This window comes from Sardina pilchardus, chromosome 12 (assembly GCF_963854185.1).
Source record: "Sardina pilchardus chromosome 12, fSarPil1.1, whole genome shotgun sequence".
In the NCBI taxonomy this organism is placed as follows: domain Eukaryota; kingdom Metazoa; phylum Chordata; class Actinopteri; order Clupeiformes; family Clupeidae; genus Sardina; species Sardina pilchardus.
The window spans coordinates 31,699,063-31,716,070 of NC_085005.1; the positions used below are offsets into that span (position 1 = coordinate 31,699,063).

General features: G+C 41.0%; 1 protein-coding gene across 1 annotated transcript; it reads right to left on the minus strand.

Moving 5' to 3' along the window:
• Positions 1-957: 957 nt before the first annotated feature.
• Positions 958-8,970, minus strand: LOC134097454 (interferon-induced GTP-binding protein Mx1-like). Its single transcript, XM_062550326.1, has 13 exons — positions 8,781-8,970; positions 8,406-8,543; positions 8,163-8,317; positions 7,119-7,257; positions 6,841-7,039; positions 6,545-6,623; positions 6,046-6,168; positions 5,440-5,572; positions 5,128-5,286; positions 4,254-4,330; positions 3,754-4,083; positions 1,362-1,451; positions 958-1,182 (listed from the first exon to the last, which is right to left on the minus strand). The coding sequence occupies exons 1-13, from the start codon at positions 8,968-8,970 to the stop codon at positions 958-960; spliced, it is 2,037 nt and encodes a 678-aa protein (XP_062406310.1).
• Positions 8,971-17,008: the final 8,038 nt, after the last annotated feature.

Genomic DNA, 17,008 nt, shown 5'->3' on the forward strand with positions numbered 1-17,008 from the left:
CACCCCATCAGCCAATCAGAGAAGAAAATTCCATTGTTGAGGGAGATAAAAAAAAAATATAGAACAAACCACTTCTATTAACCCTTTTAAAATACAGTTACGCAAGTAGTCACACGACCAACTATGGTGAGACAAAATAAAACATGGTGCATTTCTGAGCAGGTAAGAGGGCGCAGTAATATCCTCACTCTTGCACTTTCAGTTTCACTTTGGAGTGAGGATATTACTGCGCCGAGTCTAAGTGTTACCAATAGTTATTCCACCACACAATATAGTTATCCCTCTTACCTGCTCAGAAATGCACCACGTTTTATTTTGTCTCACCATACTTGGTGGTGTGACTACTCGTGTAACTGTGTTTTAATAGGGAAAACATGGAGGTGTTTGGTCGCTTCTAACTTCATCTCTGTTTGGATCCTAATGAATGAACTGGGCTAGCTAAGTGCTATCAAAGTAGCACCGCGCACCAGAGCCAGTGAGAGGTGTGTATCAACTCGTCTTAGTTAAGGGAATAACATAGTTTAATATGAAAAAAAGTGAAGTGTTCCTTTAAATGGTTGCTATTCAAAATGTATATTTATACTAATCAATTGTCAAAAAGCAGCACCGTGACAGATAAGAAGTCAATCACCACTTCAAAAATTGTTTCAACATAAATGAAACATTTTACAGTCTCGAAGAGGAGCTTTATAGGACTGCTGTATGAGTTTTAAGCTGGTTATCCAAAGCTGGTTTCAAAATAAGCTGGCTATAGTTTTTAACAACTATAGAACATGGCAACAAATTAAATTGAATTACGCAACATTCCCATTTTGGAAGTGGTAAGCTCATGGAAAACTCAGCAACGCATTATGGTCTGCTGCTAATGCAGACTAGATGGGCAGAGGATGGGACAACAACATGAAGCTAATGGAACACAATGAAGACGGGTTCAGTCAGTGGATATGAAAAGAAGGGTTAGAGGAAACGGCTGAGTTTGTCCTGCGCCCTGTTGAGACGCTCAACGCGACCCCGCAAGTCGTTGCGGCGGCGGCTGCTGTCCGAGACCTCACACAGGGCTTTGTCCACGTCCAGTCCATCCATGACACTGAACATCTCAGTGCACAACATCTCTGCTGACTTCTTCAGAAGGAAGTACTGGATCAGCATGGGAATCTGGTCTGCCTGACGCCGAATCATTATCTGATTGGGAGACAGAGAGAGATAAAAGCAGTCGAGGCAGCCGATCTTACATACTGTAGCTGTTTTCACATAGCAGATAAACATTATATTTTTACATTTTGTCTTGTAATGCAATTTAACACAAAAAAGTCCATGATTCAACTTAATTTTTATTTTCAAAGACAATGGTGATACTGTACCTCATAGTACGAATGTAGCATTTTAGGGTACATGCCCATGGCTTCAGAATTAATACCAGATGCTTTTCCCTCCGAAGGGGTTGTGGCCTGCTTCAGGGAAACAGAATCACAGTCAAGACAAAATCACCCAAAACGTCAAGGTCAACTAACTGTAACATGGCAAAACGTATGAAAAGGTTATACATGTATGTATAAAAACAGTACAGGGCCCGTATTCACAAAGATTTTTTATCTTAGCACTATCTTAGCACTATTTTTTATCTTAGCACTCCTAAATCGCACTAAAAGATATTATCTAGGAGTTTTCTCTTAAAAGTTATTCACAAAGCCTTTCAGGGCCTGTATTCCCAAGATTTTTATCTTAGCACTAAGAGTAGTCCTAAATCACACTAAAAGATTTTAGCTAGGAGTTTTCTCTTAAAAGTTATTCACAAAGCCTTTCAGACCTACTTTTAGTAAGGAGAAACTTCTAAATTAAAAGTGAGTCTTCGTTGCTATGGTTGACGTCATTACTCACGCACGAGCTTGATTAAAGTGACCACCTTGATTGGCTGATGATATAACGCGGGAATGATGGCAAAAACCTCCCCTACGATGACGAGTTGAGTGACAGGTGTCAGGTCTTAGCTGATGAGAATGTGTGTGCTATGTGGGACTGTGAAGGATGGAAGATGATGAATAAATAGGCATAGCCTAAATTAATAAAGAGTAAAGCAAATAGCCTATAGGCATAATGAAACACTACGGACTAAAGCAGTAGCCTATCTTTGCAACATTGCAACGTTTTAAATTAATCTGTGTGAAAACACGTAGCCTACATTTGCAAAGAGGAGAAACTATTTAATTTAGGCACAATGAGACGTTACATTTAGATGACCTGCGATGGTGGTTTTGGTTGTCGGTGATATAATTGCATTTGCATCCTTAGTTGCAATGCACAATTATTCCCTTGCATGACAGCTCCTGTAACCGCACGTTCATTTTCAAAACATCACGACGTGAAATGCCACCAAAAGCAGTTTGTGAATAGGTCTTAGTGAGTTAGAAGTCCTCTCGAGTTCTTTTAAGCTGTCCTAGACTTAGGAACTACTTTTAGGCTTCAAATGCTTTGTGAATAACTTTTAGTGAAAAAAAATTCCTCCTATAAGTCCTAAAGTTAGGAGTGACACGCCGATTATTTTTAGCAGTTTCTCCTAAATTCGCCAGTTAGGAGCTACTTTTAGCCTTAACATTCTTTGTGAATACGGGCCCTGATCACATAAACATAGAAGTTAAAAAAAGACAAATGTTTTCTTCAGTGCTTCTTTATTCCACCCAGTTTATGGTTCCACTTCTCAGTGGCGGAACAACTGCACAGAAGGCCCCGGGGTAGAGATAGATGATGCCCCCAATACCCGCCCCTCTGCTTGATTATACCTAAATGTCCTGGGGTAGAGATAGATGATGCCCCCAATACCCGCCCCTCTGCTTGGTTATACTTAAATGTCCTGGGGCAGAGATAGATGATGCCCCCAATACCCGCCCCTCTGCTTGATTATACTTAAATGTCCTGGGGTAGAGATAGATGATGCCCCCAATACCCGCCCCTCTGCTTGATTATACCTAAATGTCCTGGGGTAGAGATAGATGATGCCCCCAATACCCGCCCCTCTGCTTGGTTATACTTAAATGTCCTGGGGCAGAGATAGATGATGCCCCCAATACCCGCCCCTCTGCTTGATTATACTTAAATGTCCTGGGGTAGAGATAGATGATGCCCCCAATACCCGCCCCTCTGCTTGATTATACCTAAATGTCCTGGGGTAGAGATAGATGATGCCCCCAATACCCGCCCCTCTGCTTGATTATACCTAAATGTCCTGGGGCAGAGATAGATGATGCCCCCAATACCCGCCCCTGTGCTTGATTATACTTAAATGTCCTGGGGCAGAGATAGATGATGCCCCCAATACCCGCCCCTCTGCTTGGTTATACTTAAATGTCAATTAATTGAATAATTTAAATATTCCAAATGTCTCTTTAACTTGTGCCACCCCCTGATTGGTGAGCACAACAAGGACAGCACCTTCGACTGACTGTTAAGCTCACCAATCAGAATTGTTCTGTGCCCCTCTTGGACTATGCACACCCACCAACCAGGGATGGTATAGTCAATCAGAACAAAATGAATAGTCAGACATTTGACAAAATGAACTGTGCACCATTATTTGAAGCTTTTCCGATTACGTAGTTGCATTGGTTCTTGCGATCACAGTCAAACTGTATTAGAACAGTATTGATAGTAAGGTGCCAGTTAAGGACAGCTGGAATGCGTTCAATTCGACTACTCTGGCACCATAGAGTGGGTGTAAGCGCTAAACTACAGGATCAATATGTCTGGATTGCTGCTTACCAGGCTAACTGGGGTCGCTTCCATGCCATCCATGCTTCCATAATCCACCACTGGCTTGTCCTGATCAGAGTGTCGAGGGCGCTTAGCAGATTTGCCTCTTTTGGATGGATTCTGTGGTGTTTGGCTGAGATTGTTTAGTGTTTTGTTGAGATTTTCTTCAACACTAACATTCTGTTGTGGTGAATGAGGCGGTTGTAAATTACTTATAGTCTCAAAGGTCTTGAAGAAGTTGTCATCCTGAACGTAGATCAGTCTCTCCATGTCAAACTGCTCCTGAATTCTTTCCTCCATGTTGGTCTGCTGGTTTGTCTGGATTTTGTTTATTTTGGTCTGAGAATGCGCGCAAAATGCAGCGGAATTATTCATTTTATAGACTTTGAACATATTTTAGAATAACAGAAGGGAATAAAATAAATTCATACCAATGAGATGATGAGGATAAAGTTATTTAGTAAAAATGAAAATATATTTACATTATTTCATTTTGATTCTAAACTTACTGTTGTGATACAGTGCAGGAAAGGGTAGTTTCCAAAGCAGGATTCGGAAATCGCATTGAATTGCTTCTCAACTATTCCTAAAGAAAGCATGATACCAGCTACATCAACACTCGTCTGATAGACTGACCAATTAAACTGGTTAGCTTGACATTCACACAGCAATTGAAAACTATTCAAAAGGCATCATGAACCATTAAAGCAATAGTTCGGAATTTTGGACATAGGACCTCATTTCCAACTCAGTCTGGGTGATATAGGTCGGTGAAGACCATTTTCAGTGAATTTCTGCCCTTCCTTGAGTTGCAGCGTTCATCTCGTGCTAACGTAGGTGCCGAGATAACGCAAGCCAACGGTAACATCCAGCCTGCCTCTGAAAACACTCCACAGATCACTCGAAACAAATAAATTATAACGTCAGACTATCGATGCACATGCCACATGTTGATAGAACAATGTTAGAAATAAAACTAACCTTGCATCGCATTGCAATAGCCTACTTTGTTCCCTGTATGGCAGTGGCGGATTGATATTGAGAAACTAGTCCCTCAAATTGTAATAAATCATTGAGTTGCAAGGTTAGTTTTATTTCTAAAATTATTCTATCAACACGGACATGTATATCGATAGTCTGACGTTTTAATTGACTGGTCTCGGGTGTGCGGTGGAGTGAGTAAGACTGTTGTTGATGTCAGACTGATGTTACCGTAGAAATGCGGTAGCTCAAAACCAGCGTTAGCAAAGGGGGACGCTGCAACTGAAGGAAGGGGCTAAACTCGATAAAAACGGTCTCCACCAACCTATATCACCTCGGTAAAGTTGGAAATTAGGTCCTATGTCCAAAATTCCGAACTATTCCTTTAAGATGAAAACACACCTCTGATTTCTCTCAAAGTTTGCAGTGCATCATTCTGTAGATTCGCCACTGCATCCTGTATGACCGTCTCAAACACGTCATAGCTGCTGAAGCCAGGCAGCTCTCTCCCCCTGTGCTTCAGGTCATATTCCTTCACCACATTCTGTACCTTCTCACAAACTGTTTTTGTAAAGCAGGCCAAAACAGCATTCGTTAATTAAAAACAAATACTTCATGATATGGAGAAGTACCACGGTAAACAGACATACAACGCTGATAATATTGTGGATGTCAATGTGCTTTTGTAGATACTGATGTGTTAGTAGCACTCACATGGAGCTTTGCTGCGCTCAAGTTCATCTTTCCACTCCTGATAATGCTTCCGAAGAAGCGCAAAAAGGTTCTCCTTAGCGACCACTTTACCCGCTACCAGTCGGTTGATCTTGTTGTTGAACTCCATCAGCAGCTGTGAAAAGACATAAGTGTTGTTAAAGGCAAAGCAGTACTGTCACAAGTGATGTGCCCAGTGTAAGGTGTTAAACTCACATGAGTGAGGAGAGGTTATCCCATATACAGTACTGTCACAAGTGATGTGCCCACTGTAAGGCGGGGATCACACTAGCCAGCGGCAAGCGGCAGGTTTCCTATTGTTCTCTATGGTTCGGCAGCGGAACGGTGACAACGCTGGCGTAACGCCGGCGTTGAGCAAATTGAGAGTTGAACTTGGTTCAACTTTGAAGCGCAACGCTCGGCACATCACAATCAGTTTTAGAATGTTTAGGTATTTTGACCAATCAGATTCGTCTAACAACGTAGCATCAAAGATTGAACTTAGCAACGAGATTTTGGATGTATTATTATGGTCTGAGCGTTGTGTTGCGCTTGCCGCTGCCGCTTGCCGCTGGCTAATGTGATCCCCGCCTAAGGTGTTAAACTCACATGAGTGAGGAAGACTTTCTTTTTTGCGGCATCTGTGGGAGGCCCCACTGGATATTTACTCAACAGTTCCCTTGATTTGGACAGCTCCATTTTAATTTTCTCCGACAGTGTTGGCAGAAAGTTCTAAAAAAAAAGACACACACACACACACACACACACGAATCCGTCGTCTTAGTTTTTGTAGAAATGAATAGTAAATGAATACATATCAAATAAATGAATATTAAGTGACACATACATGTACTAGGGTGATAATAGGGTAATTGGTGTCGTTACTCTACACAGTAACCCATAGCTATAGCTTTTGTGCAATGAAAGCATTGCACATCACAGGCCATCTCCTCATTACCATCTCTTAAACACTAGATGGCACCAGGGGTGCAGTCACTCTAAAGCACTCATGTCAGCATTTCACTGAGATATTTTGATGACCTACACTACGTAAAACGGTACAGTCTGAAGTTCACGATGGCTCAACCATTCGGATGAACAGACTTACTTTGATGCAGCCCACCAAGTCTTGGGTCAGTTGGATGGTAAGGCACTCGGTTGTGGCCTTTCCTTCATGAAGAAGACGCCTATGAGGCAGTCATGCAAAAATATTTTTTAGAAAAAAGGCAGCAGAAATACGTTAACTGGCAAGCAGACCTGATTGGCTGTATTACCCACAATTATATTATTTATTCAACATCAGCTTGCATCTTCGACAGGAACTTGGACAAGTACAATCTTCCAACCTGATCCATCGGAGGGACACAGTGTGCATGTTTGAATAGGCCTGAGGCCACCACCTACTTGAAGATCCTGTGTTGGCTGAAGAAATCTCTCTCCATCCTGGTGGCCTTGGCTAGAGGAATCCCATCCTGAATTTGCTGCTGACCACGACACTTCACAACTATGTAGCCTTTGCTCAGCGGAATGACCCGATTATAAACAATCTCCAAAATGTTGTCTTCTGTTCCAGGATCCACAAGGTCTGGCTTAGTCAAAATACCTGTGAACACACATCCATGGAAACATTCACATTCTAGGATTCATTCACCTGACGGAGATCAATGTAGAACATGTATTACCCAAAGTTCTTCTCCCCTCTGGATCAACTTCCTGGGCCATTTTTAGAGCTTCAGTTGTCGCTATGTCAACATTGCATGGGACCACCACCAGGTTGATGGTTTCTTCCTTGTCAATGAACTTGCGAATCAGCCTTTTAATCTTGAGGTGACAAAATTAAGAAGGTTAATATGTATTTTCTAATGTATGGTTCAATTGATAGAGACAAATCAAAATCAGGCCAAACATTCAGAATTTAGATCAGGAGGACCATCTGTGTGATTTATCAGTATTATTTAAAAAGTCCATCTACTTTATACTCTTATTTGACTTCTGCTAGCCTGCTAACCACATGGTGCCAACACTACATTCAGAGATTTAACAACAAAAAACAGATTTCAGAAAATCTTTAACATTTAGCATAACATGACATCAAAAAAGTATATTGCCAAAAGTATTGGGTCTTGATGCGCATATGAACTTAAGTGACATTCCATTCTCAATCCATAGGGTTTAATATGACGTCGGTTCACCCTTTGCAGCTATAACAGCTTCAACTCTTCTGGGAAGGCTTTCCACTTTTGCACGGTCATGTTGGAACAGGAAGAGGCCATTCCCAAACTGTTTCCAAAGTTGGGAGTATGGAATTATCCAAAATCTCTTGGTTAATGTTGAAGCATTCAGAGTTCCTTTCACTGGAACTAAGGGGCCAAGCCCAGCTCAGATATGGCCACTTCCTGTTCCAACATGACTATGCACCAGTGCACAAAGCATGGTCCATAAAGACATGGATGACAAAGTTTGGTGTGGATGAACTTAACTGGCCTGCACAGAGTCCTGACCTCAACGATGGTCAAAAATTCCCATAAAAACACTCCTAAACCGTGTGGAAAGCCTTCACAGAAGAGTTGAAGCTGTTATATCTGCAACGGGTAGACCAACATCATATGAAACCCTCTGAATGAAGAATGGGATATCACTTAAGTTCATACAGTATGTGCGTCAATTCAGGTGACCCAATACTTTTGGCAATATAGTGTATATGCAAATTAATTGGTTCTCCTCACCTGGTCTCCAATGTCACGAGGTTGTCCTTTGACAGGCACTCGGGCAATGCCGGGTAAATCAATCAGAGTGAGGTCACACACCTCGGAAGATGTGATCTCCAGACTGATGAGCTCGTCACAGATCCCAAAACCTTTTCCAGCCAGCTCGTTCTGGGCTGGTGGAAACATCAAGCAAAACATCTCGTTTACAAATGACCTTAGCGATTTTATGAGGGCCCTTATGTTGCAAATGTTTCATCTTACCGTTGACAACAAAATCCCCAACCTTAGCGGGGTCATTGATGTCTTTAATCTCGTTTTTGTAAGAGAGGACACCCTTCCACTCTGGCGATCCCACAGCCTTCTTCAACCTCAGCATCAGTGGGCACCGAGTCACAATACCTGAAGGAAAAAGAGCCGTTTCTGATGTGCTTCAAAGAATTCCTGCCCACTATGTAAAAAAACTTAAATAATTAGTAGTAGTTTCAGTAGGATTTATTTGGAATATTCCTTGAATGACAACCTTCACCAAACCAAGGCAGATCAGGGATAAACATGGCAAACATGAGTTAACAAAAAAGCTATCTGTGTGATGCTGTGCTTAAAAGGACCTCTCTTAGTCCGGCAACACAATCTTACCGCTGCCTCTGGGTAGAGCCACTCCAGACAGCGCCTCCAGCACAGAGCTCTTCCCTGAGCTCTGGTCTCCGATCACAGCTATCGCAGGCAAAGACAGATCCTTATCAATGCCCATTAACCGCAGGGAGTCAATAAGCTCTATATAAGGACGAACCTTCTCACTGAAATGGTCGTGGAATACTCCGCCCATTGTTTGACTGAGATAGAGGGAAGAAAGACAACACTGGTCAATTGCAATGTGTGGACTGATGTGTTATTGAATGGGACTGTTACGTATGATGCATACCCATGTTCTGGTATCTCTTCAAAAGTCACTAAGGGAGGTTCCTTACAGATTTCCTCATCATAAGGCACTATACTCCAGTTGTCCATTGAAATAAAGAATGGTCTGTATCAAAAACAGAAACAGACGTGTTGATTTATCAATATCCTAATTCTGTGAGCAGTTGATATTGATGGCACAAGTACAGATCATTCTTTTCTTGAATGATACGATCGTACATATACATACTGTATGGGGAGCTCTACAGTACAGGTTCAGGAATTGTTAGCGACTATAGAGCTCCCCCTAGAGGCTTGTTCTCTCTGTACACAATGAAAATGCTTTTGTTGTGGAGGTGAAGGATTAACAACAGAGACTGAAGAAGAGGTATATCTAATGATAATGTTTCATGATTCTCATAAGATGCCTTTGGACCGCTATACAGTACTTCAAGTTGCATGGCTCATTCTCTCATTAGCGACTGCTTGATGATTAAATGATTCTGTTTACCATCAAATTGGCTTTGTGAAGGTTATATTACAGTAAGGTTGACACCTTGCAGAGTGTATCTAATAGGGACGCATCGATACCATTTTTTATTTTCAAACTGAGTGCAAGTATGAGTACAGTATCTACATTTGTGTAGTTTGTGCCAATACTGAGTACTGATACCGATATTTCTGCCACAAAATACTTATTTACTGCTCTGGTTGTTACAATGAGCCTAAAATAAATAAAAAAAAATTATCAAATAAATAAACTATATGAATAAAATATATAACTGCAGGCTATTTCAAACCAAAAATAAACAAATAATTATTTCTAAAACAAGCCTCCACACAATATTGCATAGAGTGCACCTTTAATATGGTCAGACACAAGTCAGACTTTGCTCACCACTGTTACATGAAAAGATCTGACTTCTCAGAAAAACTGTTCCTGTGTCCTGACTCCTGCCAAAGTTTGTTTGCTTTTTCATCATATGCACCCCATGAAAAGATCTGACTTCCCAGAAACACTGTTTGACTTTCATTTTCACTTTCGACCTTTAACAAGCCATTATCCTGCCAAAGTTTGCACAGCTTCTTTGCTTTTTGACCATATGCACCCCATGAAAAGATCTGCCTTCTCAGATACACTGTTTGACTTTCACTTTCACTTTCGACCTTCTAAGCCTGCCCAAGTTTGCACAAAAAAGCAAACACACATGTTTGCTTTTTCATCCTGTGCACCCTTTGGTCACTGATAGAAAGGCGAATATCATCAATGAATCAGTCATTCTTTAGTCGTTTTTGAACCTCTGAAGTACAACACTTTTTATTTTGTTTTCTTTGAATTTGAGGTCAAAAACAGGATGTAGAATTACAATTTGAATTTGAATTAAAGGAAGTAAAGGAGTAGAAATTCAAAGAAATTCAAAGAAATTCATTTGCATAATTTAAGGGTAGTGTGTAACAATGAAGCTTCCCAGTATATGTCAGATATGATTGCACATAACACATAACTTATCATTTAAAACAGTAACTAATTACATTTCCAAAGTATAGCCTTCCCAAAACTGAACGTATACGAGATTCAGCACATTGCTTCTGTGACTGTGGAATTGCTTTGAATTGCCATGAATTTAATTCCACTTCCTGTCATTCCAATTCCAATTAAAATTCAACTTCCTGTGGGGCGGAGCCAATTCAACTAATTTCAATTCATGAATTGAATGGAGGCCAATTCTAAAATTCGGAATTGTGCACAAGCCTGCTATCCACGTGGGGCTACATGCCCACCAAGTTTCGTGCACCCCGGACTTTCAGTCTCCCGGGAATCCTTGACGGAAATTTGCTCAGCACAAAAAAAAAAACTGACTAAACCTATATGACCGCCACTTCGTTGCCAGCAGTCATAATAATGATTAACGTTTGTGTTTAGTAACATGCAAGTGTTATAGTAATGTGTAAGTGTTGTTGAAGTTGTGCACACACACACACACACACACACACACACACACACACATACACACACACATTCTCACATACAAAAACAAAGTCAATTTTGCCAGGGCTTCTGAATGAGATTAGGGTTGGGACTTAAGATGAATTTTCATGTTCGACTAATCATAACGTTATTGAACAATTAATCGATTATTTGCTCAATCATGACGTCACATGGCATTCAGAGCCGTGTAAATATTTGCCCCCACCCATCACTGCCACATGTCCAACACGCACACAATTGATATTAACGATGATATATATTAAAAAAACCTCTATCAAGAAATAAGTTGTTTACAACAAGTTGTAAACTTTATTTTACAGGGCATTATGCCATCCGACGTAGGTCCTATTTGATCATGTAGGCTAGCGATTGCAACGCTCACTGGTCATCTAGCTACGGTTTCGTTTATGGTCGGATGAACATTTTGTTACCTTGCCGGTCGGCCCGTTATCCTATCACTTTTAACTTCACTTGCCGGCAGCTTGCGAGGTAATCGTTCAAACACGGGTTATCCTACTGGTATATTGGTGATGAAACAATTAAGAGTCTTGATGTCTCGGAATACCAGTTTAATAGGCTTCTTTTCGTTTAACATGGAGATGCTTCACAAAACACTTCTCCCGCATTCATTAACATAACACACACTTCTCTAACTCTCGCACTTCACATTCTAACCACAACACTTCCTGCTTACGTTTTACTAGGTACCCCGTTCCCACGAGCCCCTAAATAAAGAGGAGGTCCAGCACTTTTCCTCGCTCACTTCATCTCTGCTTGTTTTTGTCATGCGCGCAAAATACCGGAAAATGTTGCTGTTCTCATATTGCGTGAGACTAAAACGAATATTCATTAGGCATTTATTTTAGTCAAATAAATTCTTAACAAACATTATTCGATATTCGATTATTCATTAACAACCCTAGATGAGATGGACCAATTTATTAAACATTGTTGAGGAACCTGATACATTGTTGAGGAACCTGATGTATAAATGTATCTGTCGCCTAAATATGTCACAGAATTACATTGTTATATTGCTGACCAATCCCAGATATAGCACAATTCGTTACCAGTCACCAAATGTGGAGGTACTGGTATGAATGTCTTTTATGAAAATGTGTGTATATGTGTTGGGTGGGGGAAGTTTTTTTTTTCTGTTTGTTTTTGTTTTTTATGTAGGGCTTGTTTGTGTGTTCTTCTATGGACCTTGAGTCTGACAAATACAATGATGATGATGATGATGATGATGATGATGAAACATACAGTAGAAGCAGGACATACAGTAGGTGTCCTGTAGCCTCCTTCAGGCAGCAGATCTAACTTGAGCTTATCAAAAGATAATCTATTTCGGCCCCAGCCGTGGCGCAACTGGCTGGGGCACTTGCACCGCACGCCGGCGACCCGGGTTCGATCCGCCCCGTGGTCCTTTCCGGATCCCACCCCCGCTCTCTCTCCCATTCACTTCCTGTCTATCTCCACTGTCACTGTCAATAAAGGCATAAAATGGCCAACAAAAATATACTAAAAAAAAAAAAAGATAATCTATTTCATTCATTGTATCTCTCTCCCTCTCTCTCTCTCTCTCACACACACACACACACATTTGGAACGTACGCAGGGAGTCAGTTCCAGGATTTGGCATGTCATTGTTTGCATTTGGCAGTCATAAGAAACGTATCAGGACTTATCACTTATCAGGTCTGTAGTCTTTGTAGAATAGAATCCAGTCTGCAATTATTTGTTTTCCTTCATCTAAGCATAACATGAACCATATTGCTATTCAAAACGCCACTCTGGTGGTTAGGCTGTCATTTAGATAGTAACAGATAATTACATCCTTTAATTATCAAAACATTATCGTCCATATTATTCGATCAAGGCTGTGCAAAGGCTGTCGGTGGATTAATTTATCAAAAGTGATGAGCAAGGACAGGCAAAATTGGAATTATGAGAACCGTTTAGACTAGTAGGCTATGGGTTAAGCCCCGAAAGTTTTCAACTGCTAGAGACGCCCCTGCACACACACACACGCACATTTCATCTGAAGACACTGCCCCATATCTAATCAACACTTTTATCCATTGTTCAACTATTGTTTACAGTTATCTGTGCATTGGCAAGGGCGCAAACCAGTAAATGACTGAACCTACCATCTGCACCACTAAACAATCTCATCAGATACATTTTGGATGCGTTCGTATAGTGCCACTACAAGCGCTCCGAGCACTTTCAATCTGACACGCTCTCCGACACGCCGAGAGTGAGACGCTCTTTATAAACATCCTCGTAAATTAAAATAAAGCTCTGCTTGTAAGGCTTTTTTTTTTTTACTTTAATCACTGCATCTGTAGCCTATGTCTGTTCCTTGATACCCCTTAAGCATGTGATGCTGACCGGAGCTATAAATATAATCAGCTGTTCAGCAGCGTGCTACGGCGGTCGCGTTTGTCAGGGAAGAGTGACGTTGCAATATAAGCCGTTGAAACTCCACTGTTAGCGGCATTGTAGCACCCTTCCCATGTGTTTTAAAGGGTAGGCCTAATCAGACACTCAAGTGTGCTGACTGTTAGCCTATACGTTTCGTCGGCTTCCTCGGAAAGTTTCCCCATGCCACGCCACGCCACGCCATTGTGGACAAAATAGGTCAATTCAATGCGTGTTGCCTATTTCAGTGCGTTTTAGTGCGTCTAGTCTACACTTATTATTTGGGCTATTTAATTATTGACGAATGCAGATCATAGAACATCATAGCCTACAGCTTATTGTAACGGTGTTGTTTACGTCATCGCACAAATTCAGATCCAGTGAAACTGCTACCTTGCAACTCCATGTCATCATGACTTCGGCTAGCTAGGCTACTCTATTCACAATCTTAGGCAAACCATGTTAAAGAAGTAGGATATAGGCTGTTACCTTTTAGCTATGTAGTTTTAAGGCAGCCAGTCCGGTGAGTCCGCTATTCCCGATGGCTAGGCTGCAGTGAAAGGGAGCAGCCTCGTAGCCTACAGAGAATGTCAGAGGTATGACGTCTCAGAAATGCTGTTTCTGTTTTACTTTCGCTTTCGACCATCCCTACTCTTTACAAGTAGGCATTTTGAGTTTCCATGCCACATATTGACACAAATTTGCAAACTGACTTCAAACAGATCCTACTAGGCAACTTTGCTAAATAGCCTGCCCTATCTATTATCTGACACATGTGAACACTGAACATGCTAATATACATCTTATTAACAAAGGACATTGACTTGATCTGCTCTCTCCTAATTCAATGGTCAAGGTTGATATTCATTCCCAACCGCCTACTACGGTCTTCTGATGTGTCGACCAGCTACAAACACTGGGGCAAATTCAGGATTTTTTTCATCAGTGGTTCCATGCTGATGGAATGGGTTGCCCAGTGCTCTTCGTTCTAATAGTAGTTTTGAGTGTTTCAAGAGGAATCTGAAGACATATTTATTCAATAGCCTATGCATTTAGTCCATTATAATGTGTCTTATGATTAAGGTTTGTATGTTATAGCGTTGTTTTGTTTTCATTAGTCCATTGATTACATTGACAATATCATTGTTATGATTGCTTATTATTCCATAGTTATTGTTATTATATAATTGATTGAATTAGGCTACTTTACTGTTTAATTACTATTCTCCTACTGACACTGTTTATTGTTTATGTTGCTATTCTCTTTACATCATAGTCTGATCAACTGCTAAATTTAATTGTGTTGTTTTGTTTGTATGTCGCTTTGGAGAGAGGTGTCTGCTAAGCACCATAACTGTAACTGTAGATTTGGAAGGTTCCAAGAATGAAGCAGCATAAAATAGAGGCTATTGTCTTGTTTTTTCCTTTTAACCTTTTAACTGTTTACCTCTCCATTGAGGTTTTTTTTATTATTATTCAAGTGACTTACAGTACAGGTCAATACAGATTGATTATTATAATAATAGTAATAATAATACTCAATAATTATAAGCTTTATTCATAGAGCGCTTTTCTAAACATTTTTACAAAGTGATTAAAGAATAAACATAATAAAAACAACACAAAAATGAAATGTCTAAAAACAATATAAATAAGATCAACATTGGCAAAAACGAAGGATTATTTTATAATTAACAAAAAGTGCAATAATTAAAACATAATGATGATCGAGTTGCAGACATTCTGGCAGCACTGTAATTCATAGTCATATGATCCAGTTGACAGTTGAATATACAAATAATTGTTACACAGGCTTGGCTCAAAGCATGAGTAACATACTGGAGGTCCACACGTAAATAGATATATAAATGAAGAATGTTTATTAAAGTAATCAATAAATATCAGTATAGTGAATAGAAAGCAAAATGTAGTGCAATATATGTCTATGAGTCAAACAGAACAAAACATCGACGTGGAGCGGAGAGGGAACTCATCTGCCCCATAGACCTCTGAAGTTCGCCTACAAAAAGGATCCAAAGCTGCCATCTTTGCCCATATAAGGAGATCCGGGAGTTAATTGAAGCTAACTGCCTATGGCAAGTTGCATGGTAAGTTAGCTCTGGGGTAGCAAAGATCAAAGTGTGCCGTCTTCACCTACCGAAGATCACAGTATCCACTAGACGGCAGTGGACAAAACTGTGTAGTGAAAAACGTCTACATTTCCAATGTCATCCCCGCGAGAGTTTAACAGGTGCGATAATTGAAAATCCCCATGTTATTTTCCCATAGAAAAAATCTCAAGATACCGGATCTCCTTATTTGGGCAAAGATGGTGGCTTTTTTGTAGGCGAACTTCAGAGGTCAATAGACCTCTGAAGTTCGCCTACAAAAAAGCTGCCATCTTTGAGATTCGGTATCTGGCGATTTTTCCTATGGGAAAATAACATGGGGATTTTGAATTATCGCACCTGTTAAACTCACGCGGGGACCATATAGTCTTAAATAAAGACGTTTTCCTGAACACACTTTTGTCCTCTGCCTTCTTGTGCATTCTGTGATCTCCGGTACGTGAAGTCGGCACACTTTGATTTTTGCTACCCCAGAGCTAACTGGCTAACTAACTTAATGGCAAGTTGCATTGCAAGTTAGCTCTGGGGTAGCGAAAATCAAAGTCTGGCGTCTTCGCGTACCGGAGATCACATATTCCTCTCGAAGGCAGAGGACAAAAGTGTGTTCAGCAAAACACCTGAATTTCCGATTTTGTCATCCCCGCGAGAGTTTAACAGGTGTGATAATTCCAAATCCCCATGTTAATTTCCCATAGGAAAAATCGTCAGATACCGTAACTCCATATATGGGCAAAGATGGTAGCTTTTTTGTAGGCGAACTTCAGAGGTCTATGGAGCAGAGCCTTGTTATGGACAGGTCAATCAAGCCCAACTTCCAACACCTGCGCACCCTCAGCCACCCAGCCACCTGAACCATGGAGGTATTATAAGAACTGGAGAAAGTGAACAAGTCCCGCCCCCATTCATTTCAATGGGAATGCTAGGCTAGTGAAAAGTGCCAAAATTGAACGATTTTTTCAGGCTTCAACATGGCGTTTCAAGGGGCTTGTTTCCGGTGCCGTTTTACTTAGCCAATAAAGTGCCAGGTTACCGATTGACGTAAGATACAGAAGGGGAGCTCGTGCCCACACTAAGCTCGTGCATGAGCTGAGAGTGGAACAGCCACCAATCAGCATGAGTAAAACGCAGGTAAAACGGCACCGGACATGATGTATTTCTGGAAAATGGCGACGAGGAAGTGCTTTGCTAATTGGCGAAGCTAATCAGTCAAATCCTGACCCCCTGACCTGAACAGACAGACAGAGTTGAAAAAGGGGCGGGGCTGGGCACAGACCCGACAGGGTCCTGACACAAGCTATACAGGAATTGACAGAGAGGAGGCTGTCACTGCCATTTTTGGAAAACATGGATACATCACTACTGCAATGGCCACGTGTCCATGGATACATCACTACTGCCATGGCCACGTGTCCATGGATACATCA

What these genes read in the sequence shown, in the direction of transcription:
- LOC134097454 (XM_062550326.1), bottom strand. Translation starts at nt 8,970, where the DNA reads ATGGGCGGAGTATTCCACGACCATTTCAGTGAGAAGGTTCGTCCTTAT. An exon ending in AGAGGGGAGAAGAACTTTGG is followed by an intron (nt 7,040 to 7,118) that starts GTAATACATGTT and finishes GTGTGTTCACAG; the next exon opens with GTATTTTGACTAAGCCAGAC. An exon ending in AACTTTGAGAGAAATCAGAG is followed by an intron (nt 4,331 to 5,127) that starts GTGTGTTTTCAT and finishes TGCTTTCTTTAG; the next exon opens with GAATAGTTGAGAAGCAATTC.